This window comes from Lepidochelys kempii, chromosome 1 (genome assembly GCF_965140285.1).
Source record: "Lepidochelys kempii isolate rLepKem1 chromosome 1, rLepKem1.hap1, whole genome shotgun sequence".
Classification (NCBI taxonomy): domain Eukaryota; kingdom Metazoa; phylum Chordata; order Testudines; family Cheloniidae; genus Lepidochelys; species Lepidochelys kempii.
Window position 1 is genome coordinate 279,977,641 of NC_136380.1, and position 22,447 is coordinate 280,000,087.

Genomic DNA, 22,447 nt, shown 5'->3' on the forward strand with positions numbered 1-22,447 from the left:
TTTGATGTCACCATATTTTTCCTGTTCAAACTTGTGTAGGTAAGATTTGTATTATTATTTATTTATATTATGGTAGAACCGAAAGGCCTCAACCAAGATTGAAACATCATTATGCTAAGTGCTGTACATACATAGTAAGAGACAATCCCTGTTCCAAATAGTTTACAACCAAAGGCCTAAATCCTGCAAAGATTTACACACCTGCTTAACTTCATACGTAGTGACGTCCCATTGACATCAATGTGACTACTCCCAGACAGTGAAATTCAGCTCATGCATAAAGTCTTTACATAATTGGGCCTAAATAATTATAGTACCCAAAATAAAGGCATTATCTCTACTTGAGTAGTTTTCTGATATTGTACCTTCAGATGTGTTTTAATGCTGTATTGATGAGGCACAGCTGGGACCACAACAAAAGGAAACTACTTTGTATGCACTATTCAGATATCGTACTAAAATCTCATGAAAATATTTCAGAATTCATCCAGAAGCTCAGTATCTAGAGTGGCAATGCTTACATTCTATTTGTTTAAAATGAGTTATACAAGAATACTGTACAAGAATAAATGTGCACTGATATTTACCTAGTGTGACCAAATGCACCGCTGTATTCACACCATACACACCATTATAATAATCTTTGTACCAAATATGCTTAGTGAGGTATCATTTGAATAATAACTGACTGGTCAATAATATCATGGTGAAATGTGTGTGGCAACACTATATGTAAACTTATGAACATAAGATGAAATTATGACTGAAATGTGTTTACTAGACAAGTCTGGGGAGGGGGTAAACCTGTTTCTCAAAGAAAAAGGACAACTGATGCCTCTAGCCAGGTGTCATCCAAGTTAATGGACAATCACTGGTCAACTGGCCATTCTTTGGCAATGAAGGGGGTCAGTAATAGATCCATCTGCATTCTAACAAACAACAACACGGAATCTTTTTCACCATGAGACTCCATGTCTCCTTCCTCATAGCTGGAATTAAGGAGGTAACCCTCAGGAAAAGCATTTTGAAGGGTGACTGGACAATAAAAGTGAGGGGCAAAAACACCCCAGGCATTCTCTCTCTCTCTCTCTCTCTCTCTCTCTCACACACACGGTAAGGATTTTACCTTGAACCAAGTCTAGTTTGTTAACTTTTAGCTACTAGAAAGTGTTTTATCTTTATTTCTCTTGGAAACATTTCTGACTTTAATACCTTGTACTCGCTTAAAATCTCTTTGTAGTTAAATAAAATTGTTTCATTGTTTTATCAAAACTAATCCACTGTCATGTTTAACTCCATTTAAAGTAGCAGGCTGTTGGATATTGACCCCCTACAAGCACAATGGTCCTATAAAATCTAAACTGTCCAGGAGAGGGCTGGACAGTGCAGAACACATGTTTTGTGGGAAATTCAGGACTGCGAGTGTGTTGAGGTCACCCTGCAGGTAGTAATCAAGGCTGCTCGAAGCCAGAGTGTGGCTGGTGTGTTGCCAACAGGCTGCTGGGGTCAGAGTTGCTGGATCAGTATTCAGAGTAGCAGCCGTGTTAGTCTGTATTCACAAAAAGAAAAGGAGTACTTGTGGCACCTTAGAGACTAACCAATTCATTTGAGCATAAGCTTTCGTGAGCTACAGCTCACTTCATCGGATGCATAAAGTGGAAAAACACTTTATGCATCCGATGAAGTGAGCTCTAGCTCACGAAAGCTTATGCTCAAGTAAATTGGTTAGTCTCTAAGGTGCCATAAGTACTCCTTTGAATCAGTATTGTAGCTATACACAAACACTCAGGGTATGACCTGCTTGCTATCTGTGAGCAGCCCAGGTTGTGAGCTACAACAGCAAAGCACTGTGAGGCACACAAGGTTGCAGAGCAGGTGGTAACACAACCCCTCACTGGTCTGAATTATACCCAGAATGTGATGCCTACCCACTTGCAAGAATAAAGAGAAAAAGAGAGAAAATGTACAAACCTGTTACAATTTTAATGAATGTGATAGCTCCTTCAACATGGCCTCTGACTCTTTGTAATGTGAAATTATAAATGCCACCAGCAGTCAGACCTGTAACTGTGTAGTCATTCAGCACTCCCAAAAGACTATATTCTTTCCTGAATGTACTGTTTGACACAGCTACTGTATAATGGGTGAAGTTGGTCCTGGTTGGATTCCACGTGAGTGTGGCAGAGGAAGTATTTGTCTTTTTTAACATTAGGCCACATATCCCAGCTGGTTCTACATTTTTAAAGAAAAAAGATAAATAAGATGGACAGATATATTAGACTGACAAAGAAAATAAATTATAAATAATTAATTAAATAGACTTTATCATATTCAACTAAAAGTTATACCAATCTGCAAAAATATGGAGTTTCAATGTGACTGTTTTGAGGTTTTCTAATATTATGAAATATAAAGCTTTTAAGGAGATTTTCTGGTCACGGATGCAGAATAGCCAGTACAGTTCTGCTACCTGGAGAAAGAAGGCATGATTTGGGAAGCAAGCACAATGGATATGCACCCTATGTATATAATGCAGCCTATGTGATTCCAGACTAAGCAGAGCTCTCATTAGAAAAACACAGCTACTCAGTTGCAGAGACATGAGAATTGAGCCCTTCATAAACAACATTAATGATTCTATTCACAGAAATTTAAAGTTTACAAAAATATCATGGACAATACTATTTTATAAGTGAAGAATTTAGTCACTAAATATTTCATATATTCACTTAAAAATCAACACATCAAACTATCCAGAGTCAATGATAAAAGTTACCCAAAAAAGACTTTTTGTACTTATATTAGCATTTCTAAAATGACATTCATTTTAATTAATAATTAATAACCAATAATTAATAGTGTTTTCTTTAACATATGTGCCTTGTTACAATTTGAAAGAAAATGCTTTTCAGGTTTCCCTAAAGGTGTACATTACAGAAATGTTAATTAAGCTTGCATGCAGACTCCTGAAATCTTGTTAATTAATGCAACATTTTTCTGTGAAAATTGGCAGGGCTTACTATAGAGCAAGGGGAAGTTTATTCACAGTTAAATCTTTCCCCAGCTACATATTGGATTTACCCTTGATACTCATGAAAATATTTGGCCAAAGATGGACTTCTCAAACGGGAAGATGCTTACTCCCTCTGCCTAGGATGCATTTTGCATCAATAAGAATCTTCCAGGCCTGGGGCTGGCTATCCTGTGAGTAACTGGCTGAGTAGGTTCGCTGTGCTTGCAGACCAACCTCACTAAATCACTCAATGGTCAAGGAGTTTGGGACCAAATAAACCACAGGAAACCACAAAATAAGAGGGGGGGGGGAAAGGCTGAGAGATGTGTGTATGAGTTGGGTGGTTGATTTAGTTTTTCCAGAATCTGACGTAAAACTATTTCTCCATGACTCCTCCCCAAACATCCCCTACTCTTTCCATGCTATTCTCTGGTAGCACTACTGCCAGTGCAATGGAACTTCTTAAACTTGGTGTTTACTTTTTGTACCTGCTGAGCATTTGGAGCACAATTTATCTACTTTGTCATGCTTTCTAGCACAGTCAAGCACAAAAGTATCTTCTCATGAGTATGCTGAAGCCTCTGTACAAGAGCAATCATCCAGTTTAGTATCTCTATTTTGCAGGAATTTTAAGGAACATTGAAAGTAAAGTGTAAGATCATATTAAAAGCATTAGGATCTGTTCTTGGAACACTCAGTGGAGATCGCACATCTAGAGCTGGAAGTTTGTTGCTTCATGTAGCTACATCTCTTCCTTTAATGTTGTATCTGTAATTGAACCCACATCTCTTGAATTTTAACCCAGTGTACTAGACTGAAGACCTACCTCTAGATTACCAGTGCAACTAGGAGCTGAATGTAGCTTATAGCCTTCATTTTACCCGAACTATTCTTTTGTAACCACATATATTCATTACAACTATCCGTATCTATTTTGCCACCTTAAAAGGAACCAACTAAGAAAAACTATAAAGTGTTTTCTTACTTGTGGTGACTTTTTTCTCCACAGCCATGCTGGAATCCAAGCCTTTAATTGTCTTTAATTGAAACAAGTAGTCCATTCCAGGGGTCAGATTTTTCACTATAGCTCTGCTGCCATAAACAGTTGTTGTACGTAGTGTTTCACTGTTTGCTATCAAACAATAGGAAAGCTACAGAAGAAAAATACATTTTAATATCAAATTCTTTCATCTCACAATAGTAAGGTTCAGAGATGTCAGCTAATTGCTTATAGTGAAAATGTATTATAATAGCCAGATATTGCAAAGACAGAAAATCTTTTTCAGAGATTAATATTAAAGTTCACAAGTTTTGTAACACTTTCCATAAAAATCTGTAATAAATTAGGGTAATTAAAAGAGACAGCATGGACTAGTGGACCCAGCACCATGCTGGGAGTCAGGAGCCCTGGATTCTAGTCCCAGCTCAGCCACTGACCTATTCTGCTTCACTGGGCAGTTACCTCACTTCTCTGTGCTTTTAGTTCCCCTCTCACTCTTCTCAGTTTAGTTCATAAGAGCTTCAGGGCAAGACAGTCTATCAGTGTGTGTTTATACAGTGCCTAGCACAATGGGTACATCTACATGGCACACAAAGTCCTAGCTCTGACTCAGGTTTGAGCCCAAGCTCCTTTTCCACCCACCCACCCACAAATCAGTCTGACTTGAGTCAGCAAGGACTCAGGATCCAAGTCCTAAGACCCGGCTAGAGGGGTAGGTCGGAGCTCAAATTCCATTGTGACTCAGGTCCAAGCCCTGTCATCTTGCAATGTGGACACAGGTCAAGCTGCAGACCTGAATCAGAAGGTCTGCATAAAGAAAAGGAGGACTTGTGGCATCTTAGAGACTAACAAATTTATCCGAGCATAAGCTTCATGAGCTCCAAACAGGTGGAGAAATGCATCCGATGAAGTGAGCTGTAGCACAGAATACAGACTAGCACGGCTGCTACTCTGAAGGTCTGCATAGTGCAGTATGGATGCGTTTGCACAGCTGTGAGACCCAAGACCAGAAATTGTAAACCCAGGTTTACAATGCAGTAAGGACACTCAAGCACGGGCTTAGAAACACTGAGTCCACAAGCCCAGGGTGCAGCATAGATATCCCCTATGAGGCCCTAGTCTCAGCTGAGACCTCTAAGGGTATGTCTACACTGCAATGTAAGCCCAGAGTTAGTGGGACTCAAGTTAGTTGACCCATGTTAGGAAATCCTGGACTTGAGCGTCTACATTGTATTTTAACCCTAGGTTAAGAATTTTCTGACCCGTGCTCGACCCTAGGGCTCTGGCATCCACACTGCAGTACAGACCCGAGTCAAAGTAACCCTATCCCAGAGAGCCTAGTGCCCCCTTCCACCTCTCCGAAATGTGGCTGCTCTAGACCTAGGAACACGGTGCACTGTGGGAAAACTTTACTGCCCACCCAGCACATTACCAGGAAGCAGCTCGCTATGCAAAAGGCTTGATCAGTTTGCTCTCTGATGCAAACTCAGGAGGGTCTCTGACAGTGTGTTTTCAGATGGATGATCAGAACACAATGGGGTAACACTGATCTGAGCTGCTGCCATTTGCCAAGAGGTTGCGGGGAGGCTTCTGTTTTCAATAGAGTGGATTGCAGATTCTTGGGATAAGGAAGGAAGGTAAGGAAACTGTTTCTGTGCTTGCTTCTTTAAATTAAGATGGTTAAAAGCAGCATTTTTCTTCTGCATAGTAAAGTTTCAAAGCTATATTAAGTCACTGTTCAGTTGTAAACTTTTGAAAGAACAACCATAACATTTTGTTCAGAGTTACGAACATTTCAGCGTTACGAACAGCCTCCATTCCCGAGGTGTTCGTAACTCTGAAGTTCGACTGTACTTCCAGATGACTCCTAGGACCTGAGTCAAGTGGGGCTGTGGCTACATTGTAAAGCAATAGGGCTCAGATGCTGGGTCTGGTATGAGTCAAATTTGGAATCTCCAGCCCGCAGGATCCTGGGACCCTTGATCTGAATACTGGGTTAGTGCAATTGCACTGTAGATGCAAGGGGGGTTAGCTTTGAGCCTGGACTCAAGCACAGGCTTACACTGCACTGTAGACATATCCTAGGAGCAATCTTAATACAAATAATAACAATAGTACATCCTCTGCCCCATTTTAATCGGCATTTGAAGCAGCAAAAATACTTGTGTGTAGAAACTGAAACTAACAGAAAACAAGTCTATGTTCTTTTCATCATTACAAAACTAAGGCTTCACTCCAATTAACCTCCCTCCATTACTCTATTTAAAGAACAAAATAACTAAGATCCAGACCCCTATCCATTCCAAATGGGGCCAACACAGAGTTTTATCAGGAAATGGTGGTGGTGTTGGTGGGGAAAACAGGATTTGCCAGATCACCACCACCTGCAGAAGCAGCAGAGAAGAATTGGCTCTCAAACACCACAGATCCACAGACTGCTGCACAAATTTAGGAAGATTTGCTGGAACCCAGGTCTATTTGCATTGAGATCCTATGCGTCTGCACCATCTCCAGAGCCACCTGCCCCCTCCAGTGGAAGAGCAGCTTCACAAACACTAAGAGAGGAAACGAAAACCCTGTTTTATAGCAGTATTTCCAAAGGGTGGGGTGTGCCCCCCATGCAAGGATGGACACATGGAGTTTGGGGAGATGTACAAATTAAGAGAGGTAGGCCTTTAATAACACATGGTGGGTTTCAGGGGGACCATGACTGAGTTCATTTTACTGAAGTGGCACTCAGCTTTCATAAGTTTGGGGAGCACTATCTTATATGCTGGAGTGGCAAATTCAGTTATCTTCAAAGAGTTTATTAAACAGCTGTGGAAGGAATTTGAAATGTCTTAACCTTTCTACTCTTTCCATTTTATTTTCATGTTTCTTACTAATTTATTGGTATTTATACTACAGTAGTGCACACAAGCCCCTGTCAGGATTGGGGACCTGTCATGTATAGGCACCAAATAAGATGAGGTCCCTGCCCCAAAGTGGTTTCTGGTTATCTGTAACATTACTGAAATAATTACTTTCCCTTACAACAAACAGTTCAATTTAAATTTATGAAACTACAGTATATTATTTTATCATAGGGGTTTTTAAATAGCTTGAAAGAGTAATGGCTAAACAGTTCACTCAACACCTTGGCAGTAGTGTAGAGCGATGTAATTGACTCAGTGGCTGGCATGATTTTAGAAGATTCATTTCCCAGGCAGATGGAGCGCATTAATGGCTGACAGGTGAGGTGCTTGTGCTCTAAAGGAAAATAACAATACACTCTAATAGCAAACCCCTACTAGCTGAATCACAGAGCAGTACTGACCCCAGTTTTGCAGGAGACCACCTACCAGCCATTTGGATTAGAGTGAAGATGTAAAGAATAAGAACTACCTAATGGGTAAAAGAGCAGGTCAAGAATTCATGGATAGGATCAGGCATATAGATTTACTTTGGACTGGGGCCAGGTACTTCAGAGCTCTTGGTGCACCTGGACCAAAAGAAAAAAAATCATATAATATTCTTTACAACTGTAATTTTCAAAGGAGCCTAAGGGAATTAGACACCCAACTCCATTCATTGGTACGCTTCAGCAGCTCTATCCTACTCCAAAGCCGTATAACTGCTTTCTAGCACCACAAAGGGATAGTATCACTGAACTGGATCATACCAATAAATAGGATTTGGCCACATAACTCCCACTGGCTTCTTTGAAAATCCCAATGTAAATTCCTAGGCAGCTTCAAGGTCTGTGAGACTAGTCCTGCCCTCGTCCCTTCCATGGGCATTGAAAGCCCTGAATGCAATGAAACTCTGCAGCACAGGAGAGCAAGAGTTAAGAAGCACATGAAGGAAGTCTGCAAACACATGTGCCACCAAGCTGTGCTCTGTAAGAGCCGCTTGTGCTTTAGCATGCATGGTTTTTAAGGGGCAAGAGTTGGGCCAGGGAAAAGGAAAGGCAGGGCAGGTAGACCCACAACTTCACGGATCCACCAGCTGCTTCCCCACAGGACAGGAGGGCTTGGGGGTGAAGAGAAGTATCACAGGAGCGAGAGTGACCTGAAAGCACAGTGTTACAGCCATGAAGTGGCTGGGAGTGCGGATTCCATCCCCTCAGACCCCTGTGTATCTCCCTGTTTCTTTGGGCTTAACTCCACGAAGAATGCTGTTTACTCATGTGAATTACAGAGAGTGGCAAAATACTAAAAGCAAAGTAATGTATTAAAATATCTACATTTATATGAAACAAGAAAGCACATTTTAAGTATTATCTTCACTCTACAAACTACTATACATGTCACGGAAAGATGGTGAGCTGGGATGATTAATTTTAAATGATTAGTAAAATGATCCCAATTATGCAGGTACACTTTGCTAAGTAACCAGTCTACTGAAGCCTCTCTCATTAAAGTTTTACACAATCTCATTTATTCAGGAAAAACACTGTCTAACATGGCTGCCTCCTCTATGATTAGTCAAACAATAATACTGTGTCACAGAGATTAATATTAGTGATTACAATTTTTTTCCATAAGATTTGGTAAATACATCCTGGCCAAACACATATGAACAATTTCAAAAGCACATCTCAGCTTGCATAGAAAATCAAAGAGAATTTATTTTAAAAATGGGTAAAATACTCTGGGATGCATGAAAGAATTGTGCTGTGGCTGGGATCACTGGCCACTCTCAGTAAATCAGATTGTATTATACACTGTATACACTGTATTCTTACTCTAGTAGAGGTACCAATCTAAGAAACTGCTATATTAAGAAAACTCAGATTATAGGACGTCAATGTCACAGGTCAAATCTGAAACCTTAGTGCACATATAGAGAAAATTACCATTTCCAATATCAGAGGGCACAAACTTCTATTTTTAATAATCTAAGAGAGCTTTGTATCCAACTTCTCAGATAGAGATAATCCCCACCATTATATATAGGCAGAGTATGTAGTGATGCCTGTATGTAAAGTTGCATAATATTTTCCATTATAATCCCCTATTTAAATTATAAATGTGCCAGATTTTAACTGTTTGGGTTGAAATTCTCCATGCTTGGTTTCTGCCTCAGATTACAGGAAAATAAGAGTTTTGCTAATTTGTGATTCCCCTCCCCCTCCCCCCAAAAAACTGTTTCACTGAAGAGGTGCTTTTGGGGTTTGGAGCAGGGACTTGAAATTGGGCATAGATGGTCATCAGTAGAGCCTGGTAGAAGCTTGCTGCTACAATCTCTTAACATTCCAGATACATTAAATATGTTCCCTAGCTCCACTGATCTTCCATTTGCACTGAGCATGCTCACAGATCCATACAGCTCCCTATATAACAACTATACTGAATAGGCTTCTAACCTCACAAAACTCCCTACATATCATTTGCATGACACATTCTCCTAGCCCCAAATAGCTTATTATACATCAACTGCATTGAGCATGCTCCCAGGCCCCATTGCGCTTCCATCTGCATTGAGCATGCTCCCAAGTCCCATAGACCTTGAGTTCCATTTAGGACACAGCAGCAGCAGCAGCAACAGCATCAACAAGAAGAGGTATCCAGACCCCTCTTTGGCCATACTGGCCTAGGAGCCAGAAAGAAATCATGAATTCTACTCTTCCGTCTTCCATAGCTTGATATTAATATCTCTGTGCACTTCATAACCCTTATTATATTGAGAAGAGCTTTATGGCCCTATTTAAGAGGCAGGCAAATATCATTCTTCTCATTTTACAGATGGGGTAAAACAAATGTTAGTCAAGGACTCTTCTGACAGAGCCCGGAACAGAAACCTGTATCTGATCTGGCAAGTCTCATCCACTTGGCCACACTTCTTTTCAAAATGAATGTGCCAAATATATATGTTTGGCTATGCTTTCTGTAACTATTATACATCAATCCACTTCTGAGCCAGGAACAGAACCCAAAAAATCCTGATTCCCAGCATTCCACTCCTGTCAAGCAAAGAGTTGTATGAGCCATTGGCAAAGTGTGTAATGTGTCCCATCTAGTGACTGCTCAACAGACTGCCGCTGCTGTCAATTACTGTTTAGCTCAACAGGTAGGGGTCCACACTGTGGATCCAAAATTCCTACGCTAAAACCCTGCTGATAACACATGTCAGAAGGTCAGTGTAGCTTCACATGATGGAATTTCTGTTTTCTCTGTTTTCTTTGTAAAGTTGAGCACACAAAGGTTATGCCAGAATTATGATTATTCATGCAGTCTTAATTTGGCCACCTTGTAAATGAGCATTGTTATTGTTCTTCATTACATGCTCACATGCTGTTTGTTTTACAGGGCCCCTACTTCATTCATGCAAATAAAAGAAGGTTGTAAGAAGAGAAAGGATAGTCTCTTGTGGTTAAGGCACTGTATTGGGCCCTAGGAGGACTGGAGTTTATTCTAGGTTCACCTACAGACTTATTATGTGATGTTGGGTAGGACGCTATCATAATGCACATGCACGGGGGGCCCAAATTAACATTGTATGGGTAAATTTAATTCTGGCATTCCCTTACTTTTGAGTGCTTGAGTGCAATCTTAACATACTTTTAACATAGTTTTATGTATGTAATATGTACCTAATATAAAGATAGCTGATTTTCCTCAAATGACAGTAATCCTTTCACAGATTAATGTGAAATATAGAGACAAAAGAATCCCTTTAGGTTTTGCAGGATATGGTATATTTCACTGAGAACTGAAAAGGATTTAAAAGGCAGCACTACTTTTTACACATTCTTTATTTATCTCACCTGAAACATTTCAAAGCCTCCTCTTGGCAGTTTCCAAGACAAATATACGGTGTTCTCTTCTTGTCCAAAAACCTGTAAATCTGCGGGTGGATCAGGATCTGAGGTAAAAATAGACAGAGATACATAATATAATATCAGAATAGTCTAGACAAGTTCAAAGGAGAATGAGTTTTATAGACATTTTTCAAATTAATATTTTACATTTCATACTAAATATGAAAATAAAGTTTACATTTCATAGCTCACAAGAATGAAGGATAGACTGTATTCATTCCTACGTGTTAACAATATATCATGTTGTTGATTGAGGTACAGTGTGATAAAATAACTAGTAAATTATAAAAAATATTTTGGTTTAGGGAGATTAAAGTAATGCAAAATTCTGTAGAAAAAGCAATTTTATTTACATTATTTTATTCTAATTATTCACACCATTTATCTAAGTACATGTAGCTTCCCTTAATAACACAGAAGAAAATTATTTGTTTCTCAATATTTTCATTTATTTCATAATGTTTACAGATCTTTAGCTTGAAAAAGTAAGAATGTTATAGATATGTATGATTTAATCATAACATTTTTAAGATTCCTGGATTAAATAAAAATATTTTTCAACCAAGACTTTAAAAAAAGAACAGCCCTTACTATCTTCAGCCCTGAAAAATAAATTAAATAAGCATGAACTTACAAGTACTAATCTTGAGGGTGGTAGGATGGCTTTTCTTTAATCCATTGGTAGTCACAATACTAACTAAGAAGTCAGTCCCCGGGGAAAGACTGTCAAATCTGAACATTCTACGTATTTAAGAAAAACATGGTTATATTTTTAGAAATTTGGAAAACAAATATATATTATTACTGTACATCATTCACAGATTAATTAATATTACAAGGACCTAATGCAAAAGTTATATGCATATGCTGCCAGCCATTGAGATTGCTTTTATATGATGTAAGTTAAATTCCTTACAGGAATCAGGTTCAGATCCTGCAGTCACTCTATATGCAGCATTCAGGTAGCATTAATTCATTTCAGACAGAGATGGATCTGAGATGATAAATTTTGGGCCAGATCATGACATGACCATAGGCTGGTGGGTAGGTGTTCAGACCCAGGGTTTTAATTTGGGTTTATCGATGTATAAAGCCCATTAGATTCGTTTATTTCTAAAAAAAAAAAAAGTAATTCATAAAACAGGAAGAGGACGATGTTTGTTGATCAAGATTAAGATTTTTTTTCTGTATGTAAGTGCACATTAACATTAGTGTGCAGGATTGGACTAGGTGACCTCTTGAGGTCCCTTCCAGCCCTACATTTCTATGATTCTATGATTTTTAACTTACCTGTCAAACAATGAATATTACATATAAATAATAATTCAGCACAATCTCTTTAAATATGCAATGTGACCTCTGATTATATATATTTATCTGATAGGGAAGTAAAATATCATCCTCGTACCTTACACTGGAAGATAAAATTTCCTCTGTGCGGAAGCTTTTGCTGATAATTGAAATAATGTATCCATCAAAAATATTTTGTGCTGATGGCCAGGTAACAGTTATTGATTCTGAGTCTTTACTGTGATTCATATATTTAACCGGGCTTGGTACTGTGTCAATAAAGAAAGCAATGTTTAAATAGCCTATTCTATTACAGGGGTAACAGCACCAATTAGCCCCAGCCAAAAAAAACCAAAAAACACCACACCTAGAAAAGTGTGTATAGACCCTAAAATATACTTATCACAGGGATACACGAAATAATACATACTGGGCTTGATTCTCCACTGTACCAGACCTCTGAGCAAAACTAATAGGGAACTGGCCGAAGCTCCCTGATTTACAGCCACATGGCCCCCTGTACAAATTAAAGCTGCAGGAGGGGCAGCTTTAATTTACATCACTGACACAAGGTCCCTCAAGGACTTCACACTAGTGGGGAATTGGCATGCTCCCTCTCTGTCTCCACTCTCAGGAGTAGCAGGAAGGATAGAAAAAGAGACAGACAGGCCAGGAACAGAAGTGGAAGGGGTCAGCAGGTGGGGTTGTGAATAGGAACAGAGGGGGAAGTGTGGTGGATAAGAGGAGAGGAGGACAGGCAAGAGACAGGTTGGGTTGGACAAGAGCAGAGGGGCACAGAGAGAGAATGGGGCAAACAGCACAGTAGGATCAATAACCACTAGAACACACTCCCTTCTAGAACCTGGAACTGAACCCAGGTAAGTCTCTATATTCCTTAATTCAGCCCCATGTGTTATGAGAAAGTCTTTAATTATCTTACTGCAAAAATGCACCTTTTTTGTAGCCTGACAGCCACAGCTGAGTCACCCCTACTAGCCAACCAATTGGAATGTGACACTCACTGGAGGAAGAAGCAGCAGTACACTGATGAGCTCTAAACCACAAAATAATTAACTGGGGATGGTACTAGATAGTGGCAGTATGATCACTTGATGGTGATATTTGAATACAGTACAATTGGCAGTGTCTTCAGAAAAGCAGCCTAAGTAAGTTATGAGTGCAAACGGGAGATGGAGTAAGGGGAGAGAGAACCTTCTGAAACTGAAAGAGGCTGTGGATTGAAAATAATTCTAGAAGGAGAGAGAGTTACAAACAAACATGGATTCAAGTGATAAAGGGCCTTAACTGAGAGCAGGAGCTAGCTATAAGGAAAAATAATCTAGTTGTGTAAGAGAAAGAAAAAAAATCATGGCAGCAGAGAGATAGACAACAGAAAGTGTGATTAAAATCAAAGGGCCATGACAGAAGAATTTATGACGCTGAGGTGGGAAATATATACGCTTCTGAGAACTAGAGTGCCTGTCTGAAAGGAAGACCAACCTACTCTGGTGGGGAAAAAAACAGATATGGTTAGCACCTAAGAATATTGACATGATTGGAAAAGAAAGGAAAACAGAAAACACAACTGATGTGAAGTCCAATGATACTTCAATATTGCAGGAAAGAGAAAACCATTACATAGATATTTCTTAAGCCAAAGCTGAAGATGGAGAAAATATATAACAAATTCATTTCTGGTGTAAATGGATGCAACTCCAAAGCGATGCCAATGGGAATTGCACCCACGTACAGGAATCAGTTGGGTCCACAATACACAAAGTTGCCCAAGTTCAACAACTGAGCAAGCAGGACCAGACATTAAAGAAAGGCAAATTATTTTGCTTGCTTTCTCTAATGACTAGCAACACTTGCCAAGCACTGTGCAATATCAGTCATGAGAGTGGACATCTGGCAACATAATTCTTAAGATAACATTAGCAGGACCATGGCACAGTATAACCATACCCAAATATGCTTTTCAGAGCATGGAAACAGCCAAAGAAAAGAGCCAAGAAGATAACAATGAAGGAGAACTTGCAAGAAATTACAAAGATGGTTGAACTAACTACGTAAGACAAAAAAGTTTCAAGCAACTGCAGGAGAATACAAGTAATACTGGTAGAGGCAAACATATACTGAATTATAACAGTAAGGTCTCACCTGTCTCTATTTCTTTTATTACAAGAAGGCTGTCTTTGAAACCTTCTTTTTCTGTTCGAATTGTAAAGTTGTACAGCATTCCAGGAATAAGATTGGAAAACACTGCCATTTCTTGCATGACTTTTTGGACCTACAAATCAAACATTATAGCTTATGTATTTCTATGGAACAGCTGCAAGTTTTTTTAAGTAATAGTAAAATGTTTATTTGAAGCATCTCTGTGTTTTGAATGGGTCAATACCTGTTAGCATCAGATACAATTTATTTGACTGGAAAGGGTGCAACAGTAACTTTCTTGACTATACACAATGAATGTTCTTAAAAACATACCATGATAGTGCCTGCACAATTTGTACACGTGACTTCATACTGCTGAAAATTTCCATCAGCACGATCCCAAACAATTTGTATTGAAGTATCGGTAACTTTACCTTCATGTACATTTATTGGAGCTCCCAGACCTAAAGAAAACAAACCACATAAAACATCTAAATGCAATGGGCCCTATCCATCAGTTCTGCACGCATAAATGCCATTGAAGGCAATGGGAGACATGCAAGTGAAGGACAGCAGGATGAGACCTTATATTGTGAGTACTTTCAGATCCCCATAGAAACCAGTGAAAGTTTGGAACAAAAACAAATGGCACGATAGGATCCAAGATGACATAAGGCCTCAACTGGAGTATTGTGTCCAGTTGTGAGTGCCACATTTCTGGAAAGATATGGCCAAATTGAAGAAAGTCCAGAGAAGAACAACAAAAATGATTAAAGGTCTAGAAAACATGACTGATGAGGGTTTCAGAGTAACAGCCGTGTTAGTCTGTATTCGCAAAAAGAAAAGGAGTACTTGTGGCACCTTAGCGACTAACCAATTTATTTGAGCATAAGCTTTCGTGAGCTACAGCTCACTTCATCGGATGCATACTGTGGAAAGTGTAGAAGATCTTTTTATACACACAAAGCATGAAAACTCCCACCCCACTCTCCTGCTGGTAATAGTTTATCTAAAGTGATCACTCTCCTTACAATGTGTATGATAATCAAGGTGGGCCATTTCCAGCGCAAATCCAGGGTTTAACAAGAACGTCTGAGGGGGGGTAGGAAAAAACAAGGGGAAATAGGTTACCTTGCATAATGACTTAGCCATGTGTGGAATATGAACAAGAGGCTGCTCGGCAGCTCTCCAACACCACTTTCTACAAGCCATTACTCTCTGATCCCACTGAGACTAACCAAAAGAAACTACAGCATTTGCTCAAGAAACTCCCTGAAAAAGCACAAGATCAAATCCGCACAGACACACCCCTGGAACTCCGACCTGGGATATTCTATCTACTACCCAAGATCCATAAACCTGGAAATCCTGGGCGCCCCATCATCTCAGGCATTGGCACCCTAACGGCAGGATTGTCTGGCTATGTAGACTCCCTCCTCAGGCCCTACGCTACCAGCACTCCCAGCTACCTTCGAGACACCACTGACTTCCTGAGGAAACTACAATCCATCGGTGATCTTCCTGATAACACCATCCTGGCCACTATGGATGTAGAAGCCCTCTACACCAACATTCCACACAAAGATGGACTACAAGCCGTCAAGAACACTATCCCCGATAATGTCACGGCTAACCTGGTGGCTGAACTTAGTGACTTTGTCCTTACCCATAACTATTTTACATTTGGGACAATGTATACCTTCAAATCAGCGGCACTGCTATGCGTACCCACATGGCCCCACAGTATGCCAACATTTTTATGGCTGACTTAGAACAACGCTTCCTCAGCTCTCGTCCCCTAACGCCCCTAACTACTTGAGCTATATTGATGACATCTTCATCATCTGGACCCATGAAAAAGAAGCCCTTGAGGAATTCCACCATGATTTCAACAATTTCCATCCCACCATCAACCTCAGCCTGGTCCAGTCCACACAAGAGATCCACTTCCTGGACACTACAGTGCTAATAAACAATGGTCACATAAACACCACCCTATACCGGAAACCTACTGACCGCTATTCCTACCTACATGCCTCCAGCTTTCACCCTGACCACACCACATGATCCATTGTCTACAGCCAAGCTCTGCGATACAACTGCATTTGCTCCAACCCCTCAGACAGAGACAAACACCTACAGGATCTCTATCAAGCATTCTTACCACTACAATACCCACCTGCGGAAGTGAAGAAACAGATTGATAGAGCCAGAAGAGTTCCCAGCAGTCACCTACTACAGGACAGGCCTAACAAAGAAAATAACAGAACGCCACTAGCCGTCACCTTAAGCCCCCAACTAAAACCCCTCCAACGCATTATTAAGGATCTACAACCTATCCTGAAGGATGACCCAACACTCTCACAAATCTTGGGAGACAGGCCAGTCCTTGCCTACAGACAGCCCCCCAACCTGAAGCAAATACTCACCAGCAACCACATACCACACAACAGAACTACTAACCCAGGAACCTATCCTTGCAACAAAGCCTGTTGCCAACTGTGCCCACATATCTATTCAGGGGATACCACCACAGGACCTAATAACATCAGCCACACTATCAGAGGCTCGTTCACCTGCACATCCACCAATGTGATATATGCCATCATGTGCCAGCAATGCCCCTCTGTAATGTACATTGGTCAAACTGGACAGTCTCTACATAAAAGAATAAATGGACACAAATCAGATGTCAAGAATTATAACATTCATAAACCAGTCGGAGAACACTTCAATCTCTCTGGTCACGCGATTACAGACATGAAAGTTGCGATATTACAACAAAAAAACTTCAAATCCAGACTCCAGCGAGAGACTGTTGAATTGGAATTCATTTGCAAATTGGATACAATTAACTTAGGCTTGAATAGAGACTGGGAGTGGCTAAGTCATTATGCAAGGTAACCTATTTCCCCTTGTTTTTTCCTACCCTCCCTCCGCCCCCCCTCCTCAGACATTCTTGTTAAACCCTGGATTTATGCTGGAAATGGCCCACCTTGATTATCATACACATTGTAAGGAGAGTGATCACTTTAGATAAACTATTACCAGCAGGAGAGTGGGGTGGGGGGAGGTATTTTTTCATGCTTTGCGTGTATAAAAAGATCTTCTACACTTTCCACAGTATGCATCCGATGAAGTGAGCTGTAGCTCACGAAAACTTATGCTCAAATAAATTGGTTAGTCTCTAAGGTGCCACAAGTACTCCTTTTCTTTTTGACTTATGAGGGAAGATTGAAAAAACTGGGTTTGTTTAGACTGGAGAAGAGAAGACTAAAGGGAGACATGATAGCAATTTTCAAGTACATATAAGGTTGCTTCAAGGACGAGGGAGAAAAATTGTTCTTTTTAATATCTGAGGACAGGACAAGAAGCAATGGGCTTAAGTTGCAGCAAGGAAGGTTTCGGTTGGACATTAGAAAAAACTTCCTAACTGTCAGGATAGTTAAACACTGGGATAAGTTGCCTAGGAAGGTTGTGGAATCTCTGACATTGCAGATTTTTAAGAGCAGGTTAGACAAACACCTGTCAGGAATGGTCTAAAATAATACTCAGTCCTGTCTTGAGCGCAGGGGACTGGACTAGAAGACCTTCCAGTCCTACACTTCTATGATTCTATAACACACACAAACACAAAATTTTGGAAAAAGAAAAGTAGGGAAAGAATGGAGCTAATATTCGTCACAATTCAAAGAAAATCAGTTGCTGCTGATGAACTTGCCTATCTGAAAACCATATTGGGTCTGATTATGCATTTCCCTCTGGTGGCAGAGCTGGCATTTCTGGGCAGGCTACCAAAACACCTTTTTTGCCATCCACTCCCCCAAAACGTACTAATCCATCTCAACTAGTATCACACCACCATGCCCAGGGCTAACCTAAATATTGTGGAATGGGTTAGCAAGATGATATTATGGGATACACCAAGCTTAACTGACTCATTTCCTATAAAAAGGTGTGTATGGATGGGTAAGTGTGCTCTTTATGTCCCAGTCTCCTGTTGCAAAGGTGGAACTAAACTTGCTATTCCATTCAACCCCAGCAATCAGCTTACCTCCTGATTATATTGGTTTACATGTCAATGCCATTTTTGCAAGGAAAAGGAATAGAATCTTTGTTTTAATTAAAAGGTTATATTCTCCTAATATTTTTCATTTTTCATTAAATTTCTGGGGCTCAAAGGCCAACTCAGCTGGAGAGAGAAGTGCAGGATCAAGCCCTCAGGCACAAGCTCCCATGGCTTGTGTGTCAAAAAGCATAGCCCTTCAAATTCTAACACAAAATTCTATGCACACGCTAAAGCCTTCTACTTGACATGTTTTCATTTTGACTTAGAACACAAAAATGGTCCCACACATGAGATCCCTAAAGGTTCTGCAAACTAAAAAAGTAGGTATGATGTCAAGAAATGTGTGTGGACTACATTTTCTACACTGGAAAAATAATATCACTACAGAAAACTGACAGTAAGTTGACAGCAAAACATAAATATTTCACGAGATACGTAGCATACAAGGGCCTCTGAACATGACAGGGCTATGAGGCCCTCATCTCGGCCTATGTTAAGGGTTCACCGCATATGTCCATATATTGTTACCTTACTACAGATGTTATGTGTTTTGGAGTTCAGTATCATGTATGCAGTACATTGTCCTCAAAATAGTAGCCCTTGGTTTTCTATCATATCCCTTCAGTGATTGTGTTGCTAGCCACACTCACCTCTATTTACTACAAAATATATTTTTCTCAAAAACAGATGTTAAAATACATATTAACTTCCACATCTCATTTCTGTAATAAATATTTGCAAATCTGAGCTCTTTCCACATGGCCCTAAAGCATTCTCACTGATTAATCATGGAGCTAATAAAAAGCACTGGGGGACAGGGGGGTATTATGGTAAATGGGTGTAATATTTGTTTAAAACCATTAAGTGTCTTTTTAAGCAGCCAAATTTTTACAAGAGAAGGATGAACAAGGAGCCAAAGTATCTGTAGCTGCATGCAATGGCCAGTTCTCTGCCTTGCAGTAGGGGTGGAAAAGAGTGCAGAAGGCTCCTCAGAGTAATTGAAGTAGCCTCTATGACTTCATAGCCTTGAGACGGGGAGGTTTTTTTCCTTCTGCCTCCAATTATCTGCCCAATACCCAGCCGACTTACTAAGGCTGCACTCTGCCATGAGGATTTGGCCCAAAGTCATTTCATATTTTAGGGCCTGGGTCCTGGGAGGTAATGCATAGAACTGGTTTAAAAAATGGTAAAGATGTTTAATAGAAAATTCAGAAATCATTTTCATCCTGTAGGTTTAAAAAAGGAACATTTATTCATTCATCCAAAATTTTCTACAATGATTTTTATCAAGTTTTCAGTCACAAAAATTTTCTGGGGGGAAGTCATTCCAAGAATTCCAACCAGCTTTAGTGATGAGCATCTCCTACGAAGTGCTTAGCTTAACTCTCATTGATGTTAGCACCTTGCAGCACTGAAATTTAAACACTATTACACATCCCCTAACATTCCTTGAGATGTATCTGTTAGCACAGACCTATCGATAGCAGGACACAGAAAAAGCTCTGTTGATATTCATCTGATTGACTACATAGGAATGGTCAAAATGTCAATACCTTATTTTTCCCACAAGGCCAACCAACAAATTTAATATTGTTTTAATTCTTGAATTACATGCTAATTATTAGTAGAGACGTGGTACAAATAAAGCATCTAAATGAGTACAAAGACTTAAAATATCAGCAATGCTAATGTATAGTTATAGCTTTCTTTATAAAACATGTAGTGGTATGATTTAATTATGAATTGTCAAAACAGATTTCAAAGTCTGAAGCTGTATCTATACTGCGTAAAGGAGATCATGGCCTTCAAAAGAGATTTAAAAGTTGTAATTTAGGATCATACACTACTGAAATTTAAATTACTTACATGTTTTTACACCAGGTACGTGATATATGGAGCTTAACATGTTTCCACTTATTGTAGAAACATAGAAATCATATTCTGTGCCTGGGATCAAGTTTTCAATTGTTACTTTATTATCATTCTTTAAAGCCAGCATAGCATTAGGTCCTCCTTTGCTTGTAACATATATACCATCAAATACTCCAACATCAGGCATTTGAAGAAATAAAACCACAGAATTACTAGAAATGTCATAAGGGACAATAATCTGAACTGGTTTGGGCTCTGGAACAAGAAAAATTAGAGCAAATGTTATATCAGTTAACAATAAACTGAATGAAAATAATACAATAAATCTGAAGCAGGTTTTCTGATAAATATGTTCATATGGCATAAAGTGATAGCTACCATAATAAGATACAGTATCACTGAGAAATAAACAAACAACAACAACGAGCTCTCATATAGCATTTTTCATCACTGGATCTCAAAGCACTTTATAAAGGAGGTAAATCTCACAACAGTTTAGTCTACAGAAGATGTCATCTTAATTTCCTTTTCATTCATAATTCCAGTAAGCACTGAAGTACCAGTATTTGAAACAAATTTAGAGAAATGAACTTATGGATTGTAAAATAAGGAGAGTAAATTCAGCCACAGAACAAGTGCCAAGTAAGCCTGCATTTGACAGGTAAGCAAGCTTTACATCTTAGCATTCTTGCTCCACAGCTGGTGCTAGCTGCTGTGAAAAGTACCTTTTGTAATTTCCTGGCCTCTGTAACTGGAATGAGGTATTGGACACCATGCTTTGGCTCAAAAATTACTAAATCTGCCAGAAAATACTGTAATCAGTTACATTTACTGTGATGTTGTCATTTTTCAGCTGTCTATATTGTACAGCCTTATCCCCTTACACAAACACACACATATTGAGTGTGAACCTTCCACATTCCTTACATACTTGTTAAACATCTATATTGTACCAGTCTCTCTATATATAGTCTCTCTATATCCCTGGAGACTAAGTATAACAGGGAAGACCTTTAGGTAAACAATGTGCAGTTTTTACTTCTCATAGATTATGTGCAACATATTACTACTTATTAGCCTTTAACTCTTTTCCCTTATCCATTTACATCTTTGTCAATATACTCTTGCTGTAGCAGTTTACATAATTCCTGGCATTTTACTTGGATTAACAGCCTTTCCAATAACAGACCAATATACAGATTATCTAACCCAAACCATTCCCATATTCAGTCACCCCATTTCAAATCCACAACACACCCAATCACTTTTCACAGTGGGAGTAAATGTCCTATCTGGTCCCCATCTCTCTCACACAATTGCATTCAGTACTGCCATTGCACTTCTAAGCATGGTTATGATACAATGCTGTACCATTCTTGTGCTATGTAATTCTGAAGCTCTAACTTAAAGACTGTGCTTCTGCCAGTTTACATAAATGCATTGAATCTCTCAATTTAGACCCAGTATTGCCAGGCAAGACTACCCAATCTTCCAAATCATTTATGCTACACAATAATAATAATAATTAAAAAATGTTAATCTTTATAAAATTTTATCTTACTTAGGGTGCATTGAATGGTCTTCAGTTCACTCATATTTCCATTATTCACAGTTGCCACTGCTATTTCATAGGTCATGCCAGGAACTAGATGATTAATCTTAAACCTATCTGTGGTGTTTACTAAAAACTTTACAGTTTCATCCACATCTGTAGTAGGTTTCACTTGAATGTAGGATCCGAGGCCCTCTTGTGGTACCTTCCAGTGAAGAATTACACTCTCTTCTTGAACATCCTCGGGATGAATAACAACATTGCTAGGTGGACTGACAGCTTAAATAAAGACAAAAAATTACAGTGTATAAGCACAGGTCAAAGGTATTGTCCATTTAGTAACCGTTCCTAATGCAATCCTTTGGTTTTATGTTTTCTTTTGTGATACTTGAATAAGACACATACATAACCATAGCAAGAGAAACCTCTAAATTTATACAGTGCTTTAATCAACAGAGAGGTTATATCAGATTATATACCCACCTTCTGTAGTTAATGATTTTTTAATTGAATTCTTTCACATAAACTTCAGCTTCTGTTTTGAATCTTGTTGTATCTCTCTGTGGTTTTATATTGCAGGATGGGGTGGGCAGGTGGAAACATTAAGGACAAGGCTTGAGGAAGTGGGAAAGATGGGAAGGGGAAGATGAGCTATCCCGAATGTGTGAAAGGATGAACAGTACTGTGCTTTT

The 22,447-nt window shown here is 39.3% G+C and overlaps 1 protein-coding gene across 19 annotated transcripts in view; it reads right to left on the reverse strand.

Moving 5' to 3' along the window:
- PTPRQ (protein tyrosine phosphatase receptor type Q) overlaps nt 1-22,447 on the reverse strand; it is a 219,877-nt gene that overhangs the window by 174,507 nt on the left and 22,923 nt on the right. For 18 of the 19 annotated variants that reach the window (XR_012156732.2, XM_073327659.2, XM_073327658.2 and 15 more), the window contains 9 exons: nt 21,765-22,034; nt 20,198-20,458; nt 14,596-14,726; nt 14,266-14,395; nt 12,224-12,374; nt 11,450-11,556; nt 10,762-10,859; nt 3,999-4,164; nt 1,972-2,232 (listed from right to left, as the gene is read on the reverse strand). Coding sequence is in view for 18 of the 19 variants with exons in the window: in XM_073327659.2 (XP_073183760.2) it covers nt 1,972-2,232; nt 3,999-4,164; nt 10,762-10,859; nt 11,450-11,556; nt 12,224-12,374; nt 14,266-14,395; nt 14,596-14,726; nt 20,198-20,458; nt 21,765-22,034 (1,575 nt within the window). In the remaining variant the exon portion in view is untranslated. The remainder of the gene's footprint in view (nt 1-1,971; nt 2,233-3,998; nt 4,165-10,761; nt 10,860-11,449; nt 11,557-12,223; nt 12,375-14,265; nt 14,396-14,595; nt 14,727-20,197; nt 20,459-21,764; nt 22,035-22,447) is intronic. The other variant, XM_073327662.2, reaches the window with a different exon arrangement.